Below are 25,362 nucleotides of genomic sequence, written 5' to 3'. Positions count from 1 at the left end.
GCACCCCATCCTGTCACAGAAACCCGTGTGAAGAGCGACACATGTATCCGCTTCTTCATGTATGCTGCTCAGTTCATTGGAACTACAAGATCAACCAAATTTGGCTATTAACAGTATCCAAATCAACATGCTAAATCACCAAATTTGGAATTGGACAATAATAAAAAACAATTTGACGAAAATTTACTAAATGGTCAAAAACTTAGGAGTAACACACCCCTCCCCACCCCTGGGATGCTGCTGCTTCTATCACCACCCATTAGTTTGCAGTAGGAGTTCATTGTCTCTAAAGACTGTCCATTCAAGCTTCCCAAAGCTGTCCCTGTGGTGATGGATTTTCATTAGGGTACAGGAAAGCCCTTGCAGGATTACATGCTGAATTTGTGGAATATCATCACATATAGTAATTTAGTTGGCAGATAGATATTTGCCAAGAGAATGGAAAACTAGCAAGACTAGAAACTCTAAGGTCCATGAAAAAAAAAGCAAGGAAGCCATCTAGCAACATCTAGACTAAACAATGCCGTCCTTTGTATAACTCTAAATAATTACTACCTGTGTAGTTATATTCCACCTAGTATATCTTAAAAACTATCAATTATCAAAGCCTAGCTAAAAAACATTTGCAACATTAGGCACTACCATCAAATTACCAACAACTCTATTTATAAATAATCTGTCTGCTTGTAATTTGGTTAATTTGCAATATAGGACCCTGATGAGATAGCTAAGAAATAAACATACCATTCAATTCATTCTGTTCTCTTGATTCAGCCTTGATATTAAAACAGCAGCAGTCAAAATAACACAAAGGATACCGGAAATGACGTCTGAAACTGGTTTTTGCGGCTTTAGCCGCAAAAACATCAAAAACAGATAGCACTTTTCAAACTGATTATCAAAAACAGATAGCACTCATATGTTCAACTTCGGTCAGTAGAGATCTTTTTTGGTAATATTCCAATTCGGTCTGGACTTAAGCAGGGAGGGGTTCTGTCACCATACGTTTTTAATGCTTGTTTATACCCTGTGCTTTCTCGTATCTTTCTGTCGTGTTTTACAGGTCTAAATAATTTATCTTATATTGCTTATGCAGATGATTTATTACTTATTAGCCGTTCAAAATTCACACTTGCTAAGTCTACCCAGTTTGTTTCTAAACTTTTGGAAAAAATTGGCCTCGTGCTTAATGCTGAAAAATGTGAATATTTAGTTTTCAATGCTAAAAACCCAAGTAGTGATTTGAGTTGTAGTTCTTTTTCAGTTAAGCTGGCTCCTGCGTTGCGTTGGCTCGGGATTAGTATCTACTCTTCTATTTCAGCTATCCGTGCTAGTGCACTTGCAGATATTAAGAATAAGCTTAAAGCAGGTTATGCTAAAATTGTTCCAAATCGTGACCGACATTCTCGTAAGGCATTGGCTAAACTCTATTCTACGTATTGTGACCATTCCATTCTTTTTCTATCAGGTTTGCGCCCATTTTTTAATAATAATGATATGCAGGATATTAGAGTTTTGTATTTCCGCTATTGTAAATATCTTTTGTATTTTCCTCGTTGGTATAGAAACCGTAAGATTATTCGAATGTTGAATGCAACTCATATATTGACGTCATATAATAAGTTGGACTCCCAAGTTAAAAGATGAGGCCTGCAAGCGGTTGGGTCCTTTTCATCCTTTTATGCGATTGTTCTGATTTGTATTTGTAGTTTTTATAATGATATTGTTTTGCATGTGTTTTGTTTTTGTATGTCTTTACTTTTTATTTTCTTTTGTTACTCCACTTTTTTATAATTGTTAGTGGGTAAAAAATAAATTATTATTATTATAGCACTTTTCGGGAAATCTGAAGTTCAGATCCAAATTTAATAGACTCCCCCCCCCCCCCATTGTTTTAAAGTGCCGTTTTTATTTTCGAAATCAGCGTTTTTTATGCTATCTTTTGGTATATGTTTCATAATAACCCCATTCCGTCGTACCCCCATCTTGAAATAAGCGAGATGGCGCCCGGACTATTGTACAACACTTCCAGTATTGTTAGCACAATAATGGATTCAACAATATAGTTTGTTAGTTTACTAGTTTTTCTGCTTCTTTTTTTTCTTTACTTTCTTATTCTTTACTTTTCTTTCTTTATTTTATTCTTTTACTTTACTACTACTACTAACAACTCACCGCAGCACCAAGCCGCCTGAGGCCAACACAGCTACGCACCCTCCTTCTCCATCCCAATATATTCAATGCTAGATCTTTCTTTATGACATTCTCCCACCCCAACCGCGGACGATCTGCTTTCTGTTTAGCCCTAGACGGTTGGCCGAAAAGGACAGTCTTCGGCAATCTGTCATCCTTCATCCGCAAAATGTGCCCTAGGCATCTCAACCTTTCTTTCATCATAGCCCTAGAAAGCGGGTTTGAACCACACTTTTCGTACAGCCTACTGTTTGAAATACGGTCAGTCAGCCTGGTACCAAGAACAATCCCTAGGCAATGTCTCTGGAAAACATCTAGCAAATTTTCATCCGCTTTTCGGAACACCCATGCTTCAGAGCCATATTTGACCACTGTCATCACCGTAGTCGGATTTGAGGAATGTTGGGGGTTTGCAGAAATTTTGTAAATTGTTAAAGAACCATTGTTTTGATGTGTATATTTTGGATGGATTATTATGGGCCAGTTAAGTTAAGTTTTTGAGGATGGTTTAGTTGTAGCTGAATATGAATATGAATTTAAATATTATAAATTTGATAGGTGCTGTTTGGAGGTTCGGTGGTTTTTGGGTCCGGTAAGATGAGCTATAATTCTGATTTATATATATATATATATATATATATATATATATATATATATATATATATATATATATATCTTGTTTTTTGGTTTATTGATTATTAGGAGGGTTTTCTCCCGTACAAGTTTGCTTCAGGGAATCGAAGATGTATACTATATTTTTAAATAAACCCAGTGTGTTACTGTAGCTTCCAAAATTCTAATCTTGGTTTGTAGACTTATCGTCCTATGCTTCCAAACTGTTTTTAGATGTGAAAAAACCCTGAGCCTTGGCTATTAGTAGGCAATAATATTTTTCTCTTTTTAGAAACTATTTTAAATTAAATAGCTCTAATTAAAATTAAAATTAAACTAATTATTACAAAATAAAAAAAATAAACTAATAATAATAAAATATTATAAAATAATAAAAATAAAAAAATAAAAAAAAAAAATAATAAAATAATAAAATATTATAAAATAAATATAAAATAATAAAATATTAAACTATATAATAAAAATTAAACTAATAATAAACTAATTATTAAAATTAAACTAACTAAATTAAAATTAAATAGTTCTCTTTTTCTTAATTTTAGAAGCTAAGAACCGACTTCAGCTTATTTGAACTTGTTCGCGATATGAGGCGTCAGAGGATAGCAATGGTGCAAACCAAAGAACAATATGTGTTAGTCCATAGAGCTGTACGAGACCTGTTTTTAGATCAGCTGAAAGTGATTGACTCTCATCCCTATGAAAATCTGGATATTAATGGTAGACCAAGAACTGATGAAAAAGATGAAGCTAACTACGAAAATATCTACGTTAGTACTGAAGGTAATTTTATTTTTAGAGATTTATATGTTCACAGGCAAAAAGTATGGGTAACTTGAAAGTAGGAACTGGCGCTAGTTTCGGGAAAAAAAACTGTCAATGCCATCTAGCGTTTGGCGACACTTGACATTTTTTTTCGGTGTAATAATAAGAATTAATAAAAATAATATATATATAATAAGAATGTAATAATATAATAATAATAATAAGAATGTAATAATAAGAAATAAGAAAAATTAATTTATCAAGTGTAATTTGTAAAATTAGGGTGTTAATATGTGTCTGGTCTCAATTTCTGACAGAAAAACTATTATAAAGCTTGAAAAAATGCCAAATGTCGCCAGACGCTAGATGCTGTTGATAATTTTTTTTTTCGACACTGCCATAGTTTCCACTCTTATAAGTTTCCTAATACTCTTTGTTCATAGGTAAATTATATAGGCTATAGCAAAGAGGGGCATGTCGTGATGTCCTTAACTGGGTAGGCTGGGTAGGCAGTCAACTAGTCTCCAAAAAGTCAACAAAAAAAAGAAAAAAAAGATGGAACTAGACTAGATAATAACTGAAGACAGAATTGTGTACTTATTCGAAATTCCTTAATAATAACTCTACTTACGATGTTGTCTAAATACCGTTGTTTCGATTTTCGAATGCATCTTGATGCCACAATGAAAAATTTCCGGGGGTTGGGGTTAAGGTACTTCCGACCGATCTCAGGGGGTGTTCTTAACTGATTTGAAAAAATAAATGGACATATCAACCCCAGAATATTGGTGAAGATCTGTTCTCTGTTTGGACAACCGTTTTACTGTCTAAAACAGGAAGAAAGGAGTATCAGGAGTATTTTTAGCTTGTTTATGTAGGTATCGGTGTTTACCCCCGATACCTACATACCGATACCCCCGATACCCGGTTTTTACATACCGATACCCCCGATACCCGATACCCGATTCGTTTTTTATCCCCGAAATGAAGTGATATTTCAGTGAGTAATGAAATACAAAAAGGAACATTCTAGGGCTATGTCCTGGATTTGGAGGGGGCTCGACCGTAATTGCAACGGTAGTAATTATTATATTGGAAAACGTTTCAAGTGGGGGAATTAAGTGGTATATTTCTTTATTGGCATATTATTTCTATGTTTTAAGAGAATAATACGGATATTCTAACGGTATGTGGAAATTTTAAAATATGCACCACAAATTTTTGACGTTTAAAAACGTTTCCTTTTTCGTTTTTTTATTTGTCTTGAAAAATTAAGTACGTTAAAACGCTATGAGAAAATGTCCTTTATTTATCTGTCTGAATTTGTCTGAAAATGTCCTTTTATCGGTATGTAAAAATCTTTGAATATGTAACTAATATCTGACGTTTAAAAACCTTCTTTTTTTTCTTTTTTTTCCTGAAAATTTAAGTATACATTAAAACGCTTTGAGAAAATTTCCCCTTGCTGTGATTTTCTTCTGGCAACTTTCTTTTAATTGTTGATTATTCTAAAAACAACTTTTTTTTAAGAAGAGGATCTAACCGTAAGTTAACCTTCAAAGTGTACTGAAATTACAAGAAGGGATGGAAAGGGGGCTGCTACTCCTAAAGCATCATTTTATCAGAACGCGTCATGTAGAGGCTTTTGTCACTGTCGGGAGTTTTCTGGAACGCATTTGTGGTGGTAGCCATCATGATGTTTTAAAGAGCAATGAAATGTGAGGCAAATGCCTCACATTTCAAATGCCTGTTTTTTTTTTGTTTTTTTTTTGCTATCCAAAAAAAATAAATTTCTTTTTATAAATTTAGCCTCATTGACTTTATTCTTCTGTCGTTTTTTTTTTTTTTTTTTTTTTTTTTTAAAAAAAAAATTTTTTGTTATATATTTCAAATTTAGCCTCATTGACTTTATTCTTCTGTTTTTCTTTTGTTGTCAAATAAAAAACAATTTCTTTTTAAATAATTTAAAAAAACAATTCATCAAAAAAAAAACAATTAATTTTCTTTTTTTAGAATTTATCCGTGCGTTCAGGTGCAGTAGTGTAATTTGAACCATTCATCTTTCAGCAAGTAAATTGATACAAGTAAACTTAAATTTAGAAATACATGCTGCAAATTTGTGGCGAGATTTGATGTCTAATTTTCAGCATTTTGCTTTTTAGTTATGCTTTTCAAGATTCCTATTCTTCATTAAAGGGTGGAGACGTGAATCGCAACGTTGCAATTCTCTTAGCTGAATTTGTTTGCATATAGTTTTTTGGCTCTGTTTTCTTCTTTTTTTATTTTACTTTCACCACCTATGACACCTTCTCCGAGGGTTTACCAGACTGGGATATCTTATCTTTATCTTGAATAAAGATATGTTTTTTGCCCCAATTCATAAATATGAATTGGGGCATAAATATTATGCCCCAATATATTTCATAAATATTTGCCCCAAATTATATGTTTCTGGCTCCATAGTTTTTCGGTGCTTATTCGATGGAACCTAAGTTAGGCAACCTAGGACTAAAAGTTTCTTCTACACAACGTACCTTAATCAAATACGACAAATGGTTTTCATAAAATTGCTGATTACTTGATATCGGGTCTATTGACATACGGGTTTTTCGTTAAGAACAGCAATATTACATATATGATGACAAAATTGGTATTTCTGTAACAGCGAGGTACTTTGGGATTCATTATCCTTTGAAGAGCTGGCCACTTTCCTGTTATAGCTTTCGCAGCAAGGTGCACCCGAAACCAGTCGAGTGTTCTTACCATCGAGTAACTGGGCATTTCACATTCGGGCCCATGCAGAGAGAAAGTAAAAAAAAAGATATAATTAAAACAATCACAACTGATACTTTTATTTTAGCTTTCATAATTAGCTTTAGAATGTTAGTGGGTGTCATTAGATCAAATTGTTGTTGTTTTTTGGAGAGAAGCAGCTTACTTTGGTTTTAGGCGTTCTTTGTTGTTTTTTGGATGATTCTCGGATGACTTTGGAAATATGACAAACCTGTCTAATCAGCTTGCAATGTTTAGGCTGCTTTAAGGAATGGGCGAGAATAGAATATTGTATTAGAACAGGCGAGAATAGAATATTGTATTAGAGTAGGCTAGAATTATTCTATAGGCTAGAAATATTCTATAGAATTGGCTAGAATAGGCAAGAATAGGCTGTTTTAAATCCTTCTGTGTAGAAGTAAAAATTGGCTGAAGATAAACAGGACCAGATAAAGAGTGATTGGGGCGATTGGGCCCAATAGGGACCCCGTATTTGAAAGGGCCCTGCGTTACCATCAAAACGAAGAAAAAAAAGATTTGAAATTTAAAGTAAGTTGTCTTTTGACGATAAGGGATAAATTATGAATTATACAAATAATTAAAATTATTTTCATTTTAAGTTTGCATTGCTGGATGAGATTTATTAATATGTTTAATATTATGTAATATATAAGACCAAGAAATCCAAGAGTGGTAAGCTCATAAGGATCAATCTATGTCTTTGAGGTTTTACAAGCTAAAGAGTGTTGGTGGGAGAAGGTTTATTTTAAATTTGGGTTGAATAAAGAGGACTTGAAGAATTTGTTGTTGGCAAGAGGGGATCGTTTGGATTTAGGTGAGAGAAGGAAATTTTTGGGAAAGTTTAGGCTGGCGGATGGCCCCTATTTTTGCCCTATATGTGGAAGTGTGAATGAGAATTTATTTCATTTTGTATCCAAATGTGAAGAGCTGTCTGAGTGGCAGAATGAATGTTTTGGACGAGTGTTTGGGAGTGAATGCTGGTTCATTGAGCGGATGGCATGTGCTATTAAACAGTTGTGCAAGTTTCTTCGTTTAGGGATTAAACATACGGAATCATGTTTGAAGAAATAGCTTGTTACAATTTTTAGGAATTGAATTTTATTATGATTGGTGTTTATTAGTTAAAATGTTGAACCTTGGTGTTTCTTTTTTTATCTTTCCGTTGCTGTTTCTTTTTTTTTAGATTTATACTATCTAAAGCTGTAGTTTGTTCCTGAGCTTTGTTTGTAGGCTGTATTCTGTGTTGCTATGGCCCGCAGGCTTTTCACAATATATCTTATCTATCTATACTTTATACTATCAAAACTAACTTCTACGATACCCGTGAAATCTATTGAATTTAATCGAAATAGTCCTGTATTTGAGAGATTTTGCACTACGTACGTCAACTACTTAGCGTACGTAAATTACTATGCATAAATATTTGACTTAAATGTCTAATATGTAGAGAGGGCCCCGCAAAAAAAATATCCAATCGGGTCCGATACCTATTCGATCCGGGCCTGAAGATAAAGGATATAGCCATACATTTTATGTGTTATTGTCCTTAATATATTTCTCTTCATTTCCTATGCGTTATATATACATATATATTTATATATATATATATATATATATATATATATATATATATATATATATATATATATATATATATATATATATATATATATACATATATATATATATCTTCAAATGGCGCACAGATCTGATACACTTTTTAAATTACCCTTGCTGCATTTCTATCTTCCTTAGTTCTGCCCTAGGATAATAGACTTTCACGAAGAAGTGAAAATAGTAATTTTTATACAACTCTGAGAAAGTTATGCAAGCTTTGCCTCTCACAGAGACTATCTGTTTTTGCTTTCCTCTAATTAGCCATGGCTCTAAAGTCTTTCGTCGCTTTCATCAAGATGCGAATTCGAATTCACTATTTGAATGATCCTCAATGCATACCTACCTACATTAGTTCTGCCCTAGGATGGTTGATAGACTATCATCAAGAAGTAACTGAATCAGTTTTGTACAACTCTGAAAAAGTTTGTTTATGCCAGCTTTGTGTCTCACAGAGACTTGCTTTCCTCTAATTAGCCATGGCTCTCAAGTCTTTCGTCGCTTTCATCAAGATGCGAATTCGAATTCACTATTTGAATGATCCTCAATGCATACCAACCTACATTACTTCTGCCCTAGGATGGTTGATAGACTATCATCAAGAAGTAACTGAATCATTTTTGTACAACTCTGAAAAAGTTGGTTTATGCCAGCTTTGTCTCTCACAGAGACTGGCTTTCCTCTAATTAGCCATGGCTCTCAAGTCTTTCATCGCTTTGATCAAGTTGCGAATTCGAATTCACTATTTGAATTATCCTCAATGCATACCCACCTACATTACTTCTGCCCTAGGATGGTTGATAGACTATCATCAAGAAGTAACTGAATCATTTTTGTACAACTCTGAAAAAGTTGGTTTATGCCAGCTTTGTGTCTCACAGAGACTGGCTTTCCTCTAATTAGCCATGGCTCTCAAGTCTTTCGTCGCTTTCATCAAGATGCGAATTCGAATTCACTATTTGAATGATCCTCAATGCATACCTACCTACATTAGTTCTGCCCTAGGATGGTTGATAGACTATGATCAAGAAGTAACTGAATCATTTTTGTACAACTCTGAAAAAGTTGGTCTATGCCAGCTTTGTCTCTCACAGAGACTGGCTTTCCTCTAATGGCTCTCAAGTCTTTCCTCGCTTTGATCAAGTTGCGAATTCGAATTCACTATTTGAATGATCCTCAATGCATACCTACATACATTAGTTCTGCCCTAGGATGGTTGATAGACTATCATCAAGAAGTAACTGAATCATTTTTGTATAACTCTGAAAAAGTTGGTGTATGCCAGCTTTGTCTCTCACAGAGACTGACTTTCCTCTAATGGGTCTCAAGTCTTTCATCGCTTTGATCAAGTTGCGAATTCGAATTCACTATTTGAATTATCCTCAATGCATACCTACATACATTAGTTCTGCCCTAGGATGGTTCATAGACTATCATCAAGAAGTAACTGAATCATTTTTGTACAACTCTGAAATAGTTGGTTTATGCCAGCTTTGTCTCTCACAGAGACTGGCTTTCCTCTAATTAGCCATGGCTCTCAAGTCTTTCATCGCTTTGATCAAGTTGCGAATTCGAATTCACTATTTGAATTATCCTCAATGCATACCCACCTACATTACTTCTGCCCTAGGATGGTTCATTTACTATTATCAAGAAGTGAAATCATTTTTTATACAACTCTGAAAAAGTTGGTCTATGCCAGCTTTGTCTCTCACAGAGACTGACTTTCCTCTAATGGCTCTCAAGTCTTTCGTCGCTTTCATCAAGATGCGAATTCGAATTCACTATTTGAATGATCCTCAATGCATACCTACCTACATTAGTTCTGCCCTAGGATGGTTGATAGACTATCATCAAGAAGTAACTGAATCATTTTTGTACAACTCTGAAAAAGTTGGTTTATGCCAGCTTTGTGTCTCACAGAGACTGGCTTTCCTCTAATTAGCCATGGCTCTCAAGTCTTTCGTCGCTTTCATCAAGATGCGAATTCGAATTCACTATTTGAATGATCCTCAATGCATACCTACCTACATTAGTTCTGCCCTAGGATGGTTGATAGACTATTATCAAGAAGTAACTGAATCATTTTTGTACAACTCTGAAAAAGTTGGTCTATGCCAGCTTTGTCTCTCACAGAGACTGGCTTTCCTCTAATGGCTCTCAAGTCTTTCATCGCTTTGATCAAGTTGCGAATTCGAATTCACTATTTGAATTATCCTCAATGCATACCTACATACATTAGTTCTGCCCTAGGATGGTTGATAGACTATCATCAAGAAGTAACTGAATCATTTTTGTATAACTCTGAAAAAGTTGGTTTATGCCAGCTTTGTCTCTCACAGAGACTGACTTTCCTCTAATTGGTCTCAAGTCTTTCATCGCTGTGATCAAGTTGCGAATTCGAATTCACTATTTGAATTATCCTCAATGCATACCTACATACATTAGTTCTGCCCTAGGATGGTTGATAGACTATCATCAAGAAGTAACTGAATCATTTTTGTACAACTCTGAAATAGTTGGTTTATGCCAGCTTTGTCTCTCACAGAGACTGGCTTTCCTCTAATTAGCCATGGCTCTCAAGTCTTTCATCGCTTTGATCAAGTTGCGAATTCGAATTCACTATTTGAATTATCCTCAATGCATACCCACCTACATTACTTCTGCCCTAGGATGGTTCATTTACTATTATCAAGAAGTGAAATCATTTTTTATACACCTCTGAAAAAGTTATGCCAGCTTTGCCTCTCACAGAGACTATCTGTCTTGGATTTAATCTATAATTTTCTCTAATTACTCAAATTAAAAAATTAAACTTAAAAAATTTAAAGTTTTGCTTTAAAAGTTTGGCTTAAAAAATTTAACTAATTACAAAATTAAAAACTTAAAAAAAAAATTGAAAAGTGGGCGAAAGTTCACCAAAACCAAACTAAAAAAAAAAATTGCGGTGCTAAACTGCTTAAGAAGGCGTAGCTTTCCTTTGAAGGTGCAGTTGTATTTGGGAATCAACAAATTGTTAATTTTTGAATTTGTATGGATGGAAAACGTTCACAAATTTAATTAATTAGTTTTGCTTATTTATTTTTACGGTTCAACATGACAACACCGACAAAAAGGGATATGGGCCTAATACCTTCATAAGGTTTGAAACAACCAAATGAAAAATATGAGAAAGTTGCTGTTTTCACACAGGAATAAACCCAGTACGGGTCCAAGAATAAAATGTTTTATTCGAATGTCCTTGGTACTTGAAGAGACGTGGAGTTAAATAAAAGAAGATCTCTGTGTTATTTTTTCATGGGGGGGGGTGTCCGTTTTTGTAATAGCTTAGAATTAGTTTTCAAATCGCGGTGCAAATTTTCAACTATGTTCTAAAATGAAACCCGCTGCGTCATTCTCCTGGAAATTCAAACTAAAAATCTGTGTTTTGTTTTTTAAATTTATAAGTAAATTTATTTTAAATTTATTAGTAAAATTTATTTTAGAATATATCAGTAAATTTTCTCTTTCTTGATCTTTGTCGCTTCTCAATCTTTTCTTTTATTTTAGCAATCAATAAACAGAAACGAAAAAATTTTGATAGTCATGAAACTAAGAAGGTCAGATTGGCTATCCAGTTTGACAAAGTACTAAGCTGGTCCTTGTCCTTGTCCTTGTTAGCACTAAGATTCGTTTTTCTCTCTTGAATCTCTACTAAATGTATAGAAACAAATAGAATATGTAGAAATATATACATATATTTTGTTGGACTTGGAACAATGGCACTTTTGTGTATATAGATTCTCCGTGCAGTTCTCTTATAGTGCTTGCAGTTCTTTTGCAGAAGCTATTTTTAATTAGTTTTCATATGTAAAAAAAATTAACGGTTCCTATCTTTCAGGGAGCAAGAAAGAAGTAGGAAATGATTTGACAGCAAAGAATGAATCATTGGTCCCTCCTCCTTTACCCGAGAGGAGACGAGAGAACTTTTCTCCTTTCGTGAAATCTTTTTCAAATAGTTTGGAATGTACTCCTAGACATTCCAGAAATAACAGTATAGATAGTCATAGTAAGAGTGTAAGTTCATTATCCCCTGTTGGCCGAACGCCAGGTAGCTCTTATGAAGAGTTGACTGCAATTGCACTCAAAAGCGAAAAGACTAGTGGCCAAGAACAGGCTGATAGCCAGAATGTGGCTCAAAGTTTTTTTAGGCGGAATTTATTGTCATCAAGTCCGGAGCCAAAGCATTCAAGAACTAAGCCATCAGATATAAAAGCCAAAGCTAAAGGTGGCAAAATAAGTGCTGCAATCAAGCGAAGTAAATCCCTGAAAGTGTCATCCAGCGTATCTGATATTAAAGTGAGGCCAACTAGTCCTGTATTAGAGAGGCGTTATCTTGTACCTGACGTTTCTGAGGTTGTGCCCGAACGTGTTTTTGTCCGTCCTCGACCTAAAGAGGGCAGTGATAGTCGATTCTATGTCAGTTTGATAAAAGAAAGCAGTGATGCGTTTGAATCTCGGGATTGTGAGGTAGAGACGAAAACTGTGCGTCCTGTTCAGAGGCATTGTTTCCCCAAACAGGTTTCAGTACCGAATTTAATATCTTCTCGGAATAAAACAATATCATCAGTGAGTCCAAATCTTCTACGAAAGCCTTTTGAAGAAAACATTCCTACAACTAAAAAGAAGATGTCTCTATCTCCTTTTTTGTCAAGGAAATCTTCAGATTTACAATCAAATGAGTTTGCAACTGTTAGTCTTGAAAGATCAAGAGAATTTCGGAAATCGCATTCGAATCTTAGTGAAGGAAGTTCTCACTTAGCTGGCCTTGTTGGCTCCATTGATAGGACAGGTGACTCCTCAAAACTTTTGAATGGGGAGAAACAACCGTCTGATATTAAACCCCTGATTTGTCACATAAATACAAGCACTACCATTCAAGCTAATTATAAAACGCCAGATGTTTCAAAATCAAGAAATGCTCAAAAAACTCAAATCCCAGTTAAAGTGACAACGAAAGAGAGGAAAAGCGATTTAGAAGAGGGAACAATGGAAGAGAAAAAGAATAGAGGAAAAAAACTGGGAGAAGAGATATCAGTACCTGTCGTATTACAAGTTAAGTATGGGTCTAGTCCTAAAAGTGGAAATTATGACAATGTTGATGATATTTTGTTTAAAAATCCGTGTTTAAATGACTCGAAAAAATCACGGTATGAACAAGTTTGGTTGTCCTCTGATTCGGAGCCATTATATGCAAATTTACCTTTAAAGAAAAGCATATCAATGAAAGATATTAAAGTTCAACCTGAACTGTCAGTGACTGAAAATGAATATTTTGTGCAAAAAACAGATGAGATTACGAAACTATTGAAGGATCTGAGGTGTATTTCAGAACCTACTGAGACACCGAAAACTGCACCTCCTCAGTCTTTGAAACCTCCAGATGGACCAATGCGAAGCAAGTCAGAAGATTATATTTCGTCACCACCATTCCGGGAACCTCCGTCGTACGAAGCTGTTATTTCTTCCAAACTTTATAAAGAAAAATTATCAAGGATAGCTGATCTAGCGGATTCTAAAGAACGGCAGCAACGCCGACTGAATAGGAAAGAAAGCGGTCCTGTGGCACCACCAAGGGCGAAGAGAAATGGAAGCTTTAATGAACATCCAACTAAAACTGGTGTCCACAGCCAAGGTTAGTTTTATTTAATTATTTTGTTTAAGTTTTTGTCTTAATTATTTACATGCAGATGAACTTGACAAAGTTGCAAGGGATAGATTTTGTCGTTGCATATGTTGTAATCGAAACTTGAGTTTCGGTTTCTTTTGACAAGTGTTGCTCTTTACTTACAGTTTCTTATTACGATTTTTTTTTACCTAAGGCTCTGTTAAATGTGAAGGTGGATTGCTACTGTTTCCTCCAATGTCTGTTTTTTAATATTCAAGTATAATATTCGCAGTACGATGATTCGATAATGATTTCATTTATTCCGTTTTTTTGTTTTATTTCCATTTTATTATTTTTTATTATTTAAATATGTTTCCATCCAATTATTAGGAGATTTTAAAGGCGAGTTCTTCGAACAAACTCATCTTATAATGATGTTTTCCATGGACACCGTTGGGGGGGGGGGGTGTATTCCCGACAAACAAGAAGATATGGAACATTGTATATTTGAAATAATAAATATTACCATTTAAACTCGTTGATAAGAAAGCTCCTGGTAGCACCTCCCCCCCGCCAAGAAACTTCCTGGTGACACTCATGATGCTTCGCCCCGCACTTTTCCATCTCTGTGCCAGTAGGCATGTGAATCTGATCTTTTATGCTGCAAAGAAAAGATTGTCGCAATGGGAAAGGTGCTATCACAACAGTGCCAACTTAATTGAGAAGAAAATGACCCTGTGGCACCACCAAGGGAGAAGAGGAATGGAAGCTCTAATGAACAGCCAACTAAAGCTGGTTTCCAGGGTCAAGACTTTTTGTCTTAGGATCTTTTTATCGAATTATTGTCATGCCAATGTACTGTGTGAAGTTCTTCTTTAAACTGAGTTTATGTAAATGAAGTTTTCATGAAAGTTAGTCCATGATGTCTATGTGTGGTTTGAAAGACCTTTTGAAAGATCATGGAAAACTGAAAAAACGAAAACTAAAGTTGCTCTCAGGGTAAAAGGGAAGCAAATACCTTATAATTTCGAATAATATAAAGATGTCTATATTTTTCCTTCTTCTTCTTCTGTAATTCTAACTCTGTCTTTTTTTTTCTATGTTTTTCTTGCTCATCCTACTTTTTATTATTTGTTATCTTTACTTTTACTTATTTTTATTTTTAGTTTACTCTTCTTTCTTATTTTATGTTTTCTTGCTTTTCTTTTTTTTTTCTCTTTTTTCTGCTATATGGCTTGTAACATCAAGATATGTAAATAAATAGCATAAATATATTTCAAGATATACTTTCATTTTAAAATATATTTTTATTCTTTATTTCATCAATCTTTGCACTTCTTTTGCCCGTCCAGCTCTTTTTACCTGGTAATTTAGCTGGTTTAGTTGGTAATTACGACATTAAGTTATTTGTTGGATAATACTCAGGCTTACAACAGCAGCCATAATCAAAACGTATTGGGAAAGAAAACTTATACATAGGTATAGAAAATTGAAGGGGAAAAGATGAGCACATCTAAATTAGAGAAAGGCAAAAAGGCAAAGGAAAGAAAACTTATACATAGGTATAGAAAATTGAAGGGGAAAAGATGAGCACATCTAAATTAGAGAAAGGCAAAAAGGCAAAGGAAAGAAAACTTATACATAGGTATAGAAAATTGAAGGGGAAAAGATGAGCACATCTAAATTAGAGAAAGGCAAAAAGTCAAAGGAAAGAAAACTTATACATAGGTATAGAAAATTGAAGGGGAAAAGATGAGCACATCTAAATTAGAGAAAGGCAAAAAGGCAAAGGAAAGAAAACTTATACATAGGTATAGAAAATTGAAGGGGAAAAGATGAGCACATCTAAATTAGAGAAAGGCAAAAAGGCAAAGGAAAGAAAACTTATACATAGGTATAGAAAATTGAAGGGGAAAAGATGAGCACATCTAAATTAGAGAAAGGCAAAAAGGCAAAGGAAAGAAAACTTATACATAGGTATAGAAAATTGAAGGGGAAAAGATGAGCACATCTAAATTAGAGAAAGGCAAAAACAAAGAAAAAGGATGTCAAGCAAACTTCAAGGAAACTTACCTGATAAGTCTCACGTTAGCAAGGGGGGGGGGGACACTTGCTTGATACCTTTCAGGATGGGCAATAACAAGGTGGAGCTTTTCGTGGGAGGTTCGCTAGGACAATGGCTTGCACATATTAACATTAATTGCATATTATACATATAAATGCTGATCTTGATTGCTATTAATCGAATTGATCGATTATTAACCGATCATTGTTTCGATTATAATTACACATGGTGCCTGGTGCATGCCTGTTGGATGTAATAAACATACCTTCATATACCCATAAACATACAAACATATAAATGTACTTCTTTTGTAGGAACAGAAGCTACATCGTCTTTACGTGAACACAGAGAAATTGTGAAACATTTGTTTTATTTTAAAGAATTCGCAAATAATTTTTATCTAATATTTGAATGACTAATTGATTTAGATATTTTCAATTTAAATCACGATAATTTAATTTCGGCTTTAACTAATATCTTGAAATACTTACTTGTGTCATTACTAAATCACTTCATTTTATTTTACCCCCACCCCTAATCAGGGGCGTCCTGAGGCTCATTTTATTGGGGGGGGGGGCGACCTTCGTAAATCTTACTGAATAGATATCTGATTTATGCCGAATTTTCTGCAGAAGTCAAGAATTTTGCTAAATTTCAGCTTATTTTGCAAAACTTCTGCCGAAATTTTCACCTTTGGCGAAAATTTTACCGAATGCCAAAAAATTTGGGGGGACGCCCCTCCCCGCCATGTTTTTGACTGCAATATAGGGTGTCCAAGATTTTTAAATTTTACGGCCGAAGAAAAAGTGGAGCCCCCAAAATTACATTAAGTGCAATATGGGGTGTTCAGGATTTTTAATCACGTTTTCCTTTGAATGAGTTCGAACAGTAGAACAATTTTGCTTTGATGTCATGAGGCGCAGTAGACGGATTTGATGTGGGGACTGTCTTGGACCCTCTTTTACCTAGCAATGGAAGGTTTAGTTTTATCAGAACCAAGACGTCCCCACTTTTCCTGACAGCTAGTTTGTCCTGTGAGCAAAATTGTACTATTCTGCTTATTTATTTTGTTTTTATTTACGGCCGAAGAAAAAGTTAAGCTGCTACTATTTTATGACCTGCAATATGGGGTGTTCAAAATTTGTAATCGCTTGTTCCTTAGAATGAGTTTCGGTCTCAGGTCGTGAGATGCAGTGGAACGATTTTATATGAACAGTGCTGCGTTTTTGCTGCATGCGTTAGTCCTTCAATATCGGGAAAAAAATGCAGCTTTGAAGAAATCAAGTATATTCTGTGTTATTCTTGCAGCTTCAGTACCTCCTACGTTTAATAAGAAGCAAGAAGATTATAAGAACGTAACACCGAATGCTTTTCCTCCGCCTTTTCCTTCAAGAGATGGCTCTTTTGTAGTTAATTCGTCCCCGAAAATTGGTAAAAATACAAGTGCTGCAGATAGTCCTACAGGTAGGAAGCCAAATTAATATACTAAACAATCATTTCTTCTTTAAAAGTAGGATTGTCGCGTGGACATTACTTTTTTCAATATCAAAATTTTGTTGAATTTTGCATTTTGATTTGAATCATTTTTAGAATTAGCAGGACTAGTCTGATGTTTTTGCAATTCTGTGTAATGCAATTATTATGTATAGATATTGAAATTTGTAGTTCAAGTCTCATGTTACTGCAATTATTCATTATGTGTAATGTAAACATGTACGCGATTTGGGACCGAGTGTTTGGAATGTGCTTCCGGTCAGTATTAACGCGGCTGAACATCTGTAACAGTTTAAGAAACGATTAAAGAAACGTTATTGGGAGGGAAGGATAAGGAACTCTAGTTTGTGTGTTGTTTTTTTTTTTCTTTTTTGACTAGTTTTTTTTTTTTTTTTTTTTTTTTTTTTTTTTTTTTTTTTTGTAGCCGGTCGTCCTCAGAGCTTTGTCTCTTCTTGGACGGCTACTTGTTAAATGATTCAACAGTGTATTGTTTTTTTTTTTAATAAAGTTTAATTCAATTTGAAAAATTTAATTCAATACAAGGAATTATAAAAAAAAAATTGTAAAAACCAATAGATTCTGGTAAACTCCTGTGCATGTTGCGCATCTAAAAGGACAAATTGATGAACAGGCAATTAATTTATGAACAATCAATAGTGATGTGTAAGGGGACCTCTTGAGGTTGGGTTGGGAGAGAGAAGCTGGGTGATTCTCTGAGTTGACCATTTTGGGCCGATCAGTCGCGATATTTGGCTTGTGCTCCACCAAAAGACCTTTGAATGCTATAGACATCAAATAACAAGGAATCTCTGTGCGTCATATCTTTTTGGGTACAACATAATGTCTTTAAAATTGTGGTAAATGGCTTCATTATGCAAGTCATGGTAGTATAACCTCTATATAATATGCTTCACTGTATATATAAACGAACAATAATTGTGTATTTTTTCTCGAAAACGGCTCCATATTTTTTTGGGAAAATTGGCATTCTGGTATATTCAGAATAACTTACAATGATTTAGATAGGTCAGAAAATTCGTTATGAACCTTAATTTTGAAAAAAAAACTATTTATGTGAGTGACGTCTTATTTTATATACATCAGTATTGTAATGACGTTGTCACATGCCCAAAGAGCAAAAAACTGGTAATTGCAGAAATATTTGTGTATGTTTTGACAAGGGATTAAAATAATTCCATGAAAAGCTTTATATGTAGAAATGCTACCCAGCATAAATTTAGCTTATGCGGTGTTTCTTAATATAGTAATAAATGTGTATTCTCCCGCACCAACGTTTGCAGATGCATTATGGCTATTCTTTTAAATTATAAAGAATAAATTAATTTAAAAGCATAAGTTAATTTAAAAAAATAAGTTTGTAAGTTATTCTTTTAAATTCAACTTCTGATTGTAGAAACTTTTATTTCTTAATGTACGGTGCATTTTCGGATATAGAAGAGTGCACGTTTTTTGCTTACTTTCCATGGCATTTGACGTCTAAAAAATAATAAACATCAAAATTGAAAATGCTAGAAAAAAGAAAAAAAAATCGGAACACCTATTTCGAAACCAGGATTTCTTGTATTATTTCCCAAATATTTGTGTGAGATACGGAAGTTTTGCTCAGGTTGTCGAAAAGACAATTTTGTTGCTAAGGAAGTATCGTATCTGAACAGTCACATACCTTACAGCAGGCACTTTACTGAAAACTTTGCAGACTTTGTGAATGTCATTTAAGCCAGGTATAAGTTTTATCAGTTTTCAAAGTTATTTATTTCCAAAAAGTTAGTCTTTGAAGATTAATGCCTGTCAGGGTTGTTCCGGTGTTCCGGTGTTGTGAGATGCTTTGGGGTCTCCGCTCCGTTCCTTTTCTCCGTCCCTATCCCTGACAGGAAAATCCTGCTTGTGTGGCTTCGTAGTGTCATTATGGTGAACCTTTCACGAGTTTTCCAGCCAAAACTGTGACTGCTGTCAGTGCTGCAGAGCGACATTGAGAAGTGGTGCCTCTTGAGGAAATTATAGCCTTCTAAACGACACACCTTTTGCACTGGATTCTTATTAATGGATAATTCTTATGAGTTTAATTTAGGCTGATGAGTTTTTATGGGCTGAAAAACCTATTCCTATCTAATTTATCTATTATGGGTTACATCCCCGTAGCAGCATATATTTGTAGACATGAACATATAATGGGTCGGAGATAATAGGCTTGAGATTGTTTGTGCAGGATTCAACTCATGTTGATAAAACAGCATTGCCAACTGTGGAACACTATGTTGCGACCAAGATGGGTCCAGGATTGCACAAAGCCTCCATTCAACTGGAGGTCCGAGGGTTCTAAGCTGGTTTAACCGCTTCGTGTAGACATGAAAAGATGTGTTAGTCCCCGTACTTCACTGGTTCTAGGGCCATTGCATTTCATGAGGCCTTACTAATTCCAATGCATCTGGTAGCGATCATATTACTCTAGAAATACTTAAATGTATTTTTCCTGTTATAGCTGAAGTTTTATGTGGGTTAATTAATGAGTGTTTTCGTCAAGGAAAATTCCCAGACTGTTTTAAAGTTGCCCGTATAACCCCAATTCATAAGGGTGGTATTCAAAATGACCCAGGAAACTATAGACCGATATCTGTTTTACCCATTATTTTCCGTGTTTTAGAGAAGTGTTTTAGTATTAGAATGATGAGTTTAAGAAGTTTTTTAAGTAATCGTTATCAGTATGTCCAACTAAATGATTCTTCTTCCGAAAAAAAGTGTATTTAAATAGATGTTCCACAACGATCAGGTATTGGTTCTTTATTATTATTGATTTATACTTAAGACCTCCCAACTTGTTTGATTAATTTTCCCTATGGAATAAAGGAGCGGTCAACGAACCTAAATAATGAAACAGTTTCACCCTTTGCTGATGACACAACATCCATTAACATAACTGAGATAGTGACGCTGCTGTAGATTTCCATGAAGGACTCAGTTAATAGAATTACAGCATGGCTGAGGGTAAATAAATTAAGGATTAACATGGCTAAGTCTAACTTTATTATTTTCTCGCGATCATCAAACTTTTACCCATGGATCAAGGAATTAGATATGCCCAATGGCGTTATAAAACGGACTGCGTCTTTTAAATACCTTGGGATTGTAATAGATGAAACTCTATCTTTTAAGGAACATGTCACTTTAACTAGCAAAATTCTGGCAAGAAATCTCGGTATAATGAAGAAACTCCAACATTGTTTTCCCAAGTCTGTCCTTCGCCATCTTTATTTTTCTTTAATACACCCGTATATACTTTATTGTTCAAGTATTTGGCTCTCTACTTTTCTTCTACCCTAAAACCAATAAGAGTTCTACAAAATCATGCAGTAAGAATTTTAGCCGGTATATCTCCACGCATGTCTGTTCGGGAAATTTACCCAACTTTAAAAATTTTACCGGCTGCAGGCCTTCATGAATTCTACGTATTGTGGTCTATTTTTTAACTGCAGCAGGGTATTCAGCCTCGTTGGTTTGGTGATTTATTGTCCATTAGGTCTACTGTTCATTCTCATGATACAAGGGGTAGTGCGAACTTCTGTATACTTAGAGGTATATCTTCCCGTTCATGTTTTTCTGTTCTTTATAGAGGTACGCGGAAATGGATTAGTTTGAATAGTGATATTAAGACTATTGGTGACCCCAATATTTTTAGAAAAATCATTAAGGAACTGCTTTTTGCTGAATATGATTTTGACTAATTAATTGATTTATTTATTGTGAGGGTTTTGTTGATATGGTGTTCCCAGAGGATGTATAATATATGATATTATTTTGTATTTATTGTTTAGTGTGATGGTATTAGTGGTGTCGGTGGCCAAGTGTTCTTTGTTTTAAGGATTTTGTTTTCTCTACCTCCCCCACGGACAAGCTTTGCTTTTTAGGGGAGGCAGCAATAATTTTTTGTTGATATGTTTTTTTTTTTTCAATAAATCCTTCTTCTTCTTAAAAATGTTACGATGTTAAAAAATATTTATTGTATCGACATTTTGACTGACGAATTAAGACGCTTCGAACTGAACTTATTAGGAGTTTCAGAAACTTATATCCCAGGGGTAGGGAACATGAAACAAGATGACGTAGGATTTATTAACTTTTGCAGGAAGGATGGGGTACATAGGCATGGAGCAGGGCTCATCATGAATAAGGAAGCTGCCAAATCTTGCTTAGGTTGGGAAGTTATCAATAATAGTGATGCTAGTCGCTCATTTTATTGCTAAAAAAGTTCAGGGTATCAGCCATAGTACTATATGCCCCTATAGAACCGACTGACGGAGATGATAGTAACTTGGGTAAATTTTACTTACAGTTACAGGAACAAATAGACAGGGGCCCTGGTAGAAATATGGTATTTTTGTTAGGGAATTTTAATGCCCAGGTCGGTAGAACAGATGTTATCCTATCCTAGGTAAATTTGGTGTAGGAACAGAAAACAGTAATGGTTACAGGTTGCTGCAATTTTGTAGGTATAACAATCAAGTTATAACCAAAACAGTATTTGGTCATAAAATGGCCAATAAGTTAATATGGTGTTCACATGATGGTAAGACAGCTAAACTTATTGATTATGTTTTTGTAAACCAAAGACTGACCGGCTCAATGCAAGATACTAGGGTGTATAAGAGTAGTGTCATTGATGTTAAAAGTAAAGATTACTATCTAGTAGTGTCTAGGGTTAATTTAAAGCTGAAATTTAGGAAGGGTAACTACCCTCCGGAAAGTTATGACGTTGGTAGACTCGAGGATGAGAGTTTGAGAGAAACTTTCCAGGAACAGTTGAATACTAGACTGAAGAGTTTAAGTTTTACTAAACTGGAAGTTGACAATGTAGAAGATGAAAGGAATAATTTTAGGAAAATAGTTTGTGAAATCACTGATGGTGTTTTACGGAAGAAAGTTAGAAATGTAGCTAAACAAGGGCGTTTTACTTAGACAAAATGTAGGGAATTCGTAGAATAAAAATTTCAAAATAGAAAAAGACACAAAAGGAAATTTACTGAGGGAAAATCAAGGTAAGCTCCATTTCTTAGAAGATCAAGATCTGTTTGTCAGTGTTGGTAAAAAAAAAAATCTGCCTCGTCTTCCTTGTGAAGAATAGTTACATATAGCATTTCAAAAAATTGATGTATCATGGCAATTTTGGAAATTATTTCTTAGCATACAGTTTGTTTTTGGATATAGAAGAGTACATGTCTTCTGGCTTATTTCCTCCTGGCACTAAACGTCCAAAATATAATAAACATCACAGACACAATCAAAATCTTAGAAACAAAATCGGAATTTCTGTGTTTCGAAATCATATTTTACGGTTTTATTTCTCCAAAATTTATGTGAGATACGGAAATTTTACATAGGTTTTCGAAAAGGTGATATGAAGTTCTATAAAGTTTTCAAGGCTATTCGATTTCTTAATGGCTTAGTTTTTGACGCTATTCTTTTTAATTTCTCAAGCAAAATGACCTTTTTTTCAAGTTCGTTTTTTAATACGAAATAATCTGATTCTCTTCGAGTTTCTATATTCTTTTGAAATACTGTTAAATATATGGAAACTAAAAATAGCACGCGTATCGAAAAACAGCTTTATAGTCTAAAATGGATTCAAATTTTTAAGTATCCCGTTCGTAGACGGTTCCTCTCGCATGTAGTTTGAGTGTACAAATGTCTAAGTGTTTGTCCCATTGCCTTGACGAATTGTAGCGCAAAGGAGAGAAAGCTCCTTGGACGATGACTTGCTTATATACTTGCTTATTACAACCGTTGACGTTGTTAACTTGAGAGCAATGTATATTTCTTACTACCTACCCTACTAGCCCTATTTTTGGTGCTCTGGAGGGGTGCTAAGATGTTGCTGGAAGGGTGCTAAGATGGTGCTGGAGCGGTACTCGTCATAAACTAGACAGTTTTGCACATACATCTTTTCCCGTATGCAGCATATCCCAGCTTTTATTTTCATAATCGCTCCGGTATTTCTAAAAAATGTTGTCAAAAAAAAAAAAAAAAAAAAACATCTACGACCAATTCTAATAATTGGTAAATTTTGCCGAGAATACATGGCAAACAACAAAAATGTCAAAATTTTGGGAGTTTGGGAAAGGGAATATAGCATTGTACGCCTTTGCCACTATTGAGACATCTGTGGGCTTTTGATGCTGGACAATCAATCAACTGTAGGCGATCCTGGCGTGCGTCCTGAAAATCAGATTAGGCTTCACACGGACGTTTTCTGTATTCAACTCTCATATGCCCGTTCTTCTCTTTTACTCCGGGCGACAGCGTTGTCAAGTTTAACTAGTTAGTTTTGCTTATTTATTTTCATGGTTCAACATGGCAACACTGCCAAAAAGGTAGTATAGCCCTACTAAAAAAACTCCCAAAAAAAGGTATGGAAATTTAAAGAAAATTATAAAAATCTCAAGGTTGTGAGGAGGAGGAATAGGATCGTAGACCGTAGTCACTATAGAAACATGTATGTACTTTGATGCTGGACGTTTTCATGTATGCAATATTACCATTCTTTTCTTTTACACATTCTTCTTTTTTGCTCCACAGGCTCACCAAAGTCAAAGATGAGTATGTTATTTCCGAAGCCTGATCCTCCCGTGCGGGCAAATGCTGCTGCTCAAGCGGCGAATAGAGCTTTTCAGAAGGCATTATCCCGGTTTCAAGCAACTGCCATACAACTTAAATCAAAGCTAATCAATCTCAAAGATCAGTCAACGTCCATCGATGGAGAAGATAATGTCGCTTGCACAGACCCAGGTTAGTGTTGTAGCTGTTGTACACATGCCGCCTATTGTAAGGGTGAGAGGGCATCTGAGCTTCTTTTTTTGTGAGGAGAGTCGAAAAATCCTGGATACGCCCTTCCGTAGGAGCTGTGGCATATAGAGAGGGGAAGGGGTAAATTGAAATATTAAAAAATGTAGGGGTATGTTAAAAATCTTGGTGTTTCGGGAAGCAGGATTAACCTATTTACAACACAGGCACGGCCGTATCTAGGGAGATCAGGGGGTTTGGCCCCCCTCCAAACTTTTGCCTGACTCGTAAAGACGTTTCAAAAATGCGTATAATTTTTTTGATTTTTTTTTTAAATTTGCAACCCCCTTCTTCCCCGAAAAAATGTCTGGGGGGGGGGCTAGTTTTGTAATAACATGCCCAGGTTGGTATTATAGCTGTTGCATATATGCCGGCCATATTAAGGGGGGAGAGTGTAACACGTGGGTAAACTCGTGGGCTATACGGTAGGGAGGAGGGGGGGGGGGGTTCTTCTAAAAAAACACTGCAGAACAAAAAGAGGTGTGTGTAGCTGTGTTTGTGAGAAATGAAATTATATTATCAAAAAATGATTGAGAAACATGGATTATAATAAAAAACAAGATGTTTATGTGATTAATTGAAACTTGCTGTACGTTATAACATAACGATTTCATTAGTTTTAATCTTTAGTTTTGTATATTGCCCACGGCTATATCTGGGACCGTTAAGGGGGGGTATCACAAGCACTGCTTTAAACGTCACAAAGATCATAAAAATTAGAAATTATAAGGTGCTACTCTTTTTGTTTCACAGTATTTACTTCAGATTATTTTTATTCAAAGCCTCCCTCTTTACACCCTCCCATGAAGTTCCCATTTCCCTTAAAGCTTTTTTTTATGACATCTTCCCACCCCAACCGTGGACGACCTGCTTTCTGTTTAGCCCTAGACCGTGGGCCGAAAAGGACAATCTTTGGCAATCTGCCATACATCATCCGCAGAACGTGCCCTAGCCACCTCAATCTTTCTTTCATTATAGCCCTAGAGGGCGGTATTAAACCACATTTTTCGTACAGCCTGTTGTTTTTTAACTATAAAAAAATATCAATAGTTAAAAAGTTTTTTAATTGTTTTTTAATGTTTTTTAAACAGTTTTTAAAACAAAGGATGACCAGCTTACCGTTTAGCCCTAGACGGTTGGCCGAAAAGGATAATCTGTCATCCTTCTTCCGCAGAACGCGCCCTAGCCATCTTATCCTATCTCTCATTATAGCCGTAGAAAGTGGGATTGAACCACAGAGGGTACCAGTGCAGGACGGTGACCAACACATCTTCCCAAGTCTACACCGAAGTGCTTAAGCCGGCTTAGA

At 35.1% G+C, this 25,362-nt stretch overlaps 1 protein-coding gene across 2 annotated transcripts in view; it reads left to right on the top strand.

Annotated features, from left to right (window-relative positions):
- LOC148942534 (uncharacterized) overlaps positions 1–25,362 on the top strand; it is a 112,971-nt gene that overhangs the window by 80,100 nt on the left and 7,509 nt on the right. For both annotated transcript variants that reach the window (XM_089102134.1, XM_089102135.1), the window contains exons 7-10: positions 3,369–3,606; positions 11,876–13,669; positions 17,016–17,171; positions 23,790–23,999. In XM_089102134.1, the coding sequence (XP_088958260.1) occupies positions 3,369–3,606; positions 11,876–13,669; positions 17,016–17,171; positions 23,790–23,999 (2,398 nt within the window). The remainder of the gene's footprint in view (positions 1–3,368; positions 3,607–11,875; positions 13,670–17,015; positions 17,172–23,789; positions 24,000–25,362) is intronic.

The sequence above is a fragment of the Artemia sp. Qi Xiang Cuo genome, chromosome 16, assembly GCF_049724085.1.
Source record: "Artemia sp. Qi Xiang Cuo chromosome 16, ASM4972408v1, whole genome shotgun sequence".
NCBI lineage: Eukaryota > Metazoa > Arthropoda > Branchiopoda > Anostraca > Artemiidae > Artemia > Artemia sp. Qi Xiang Cuo.
Note: the sequence above shows the minus strand (reverse complement) of the source record. Positions and strands in the feature narration are given on the sequence as shown.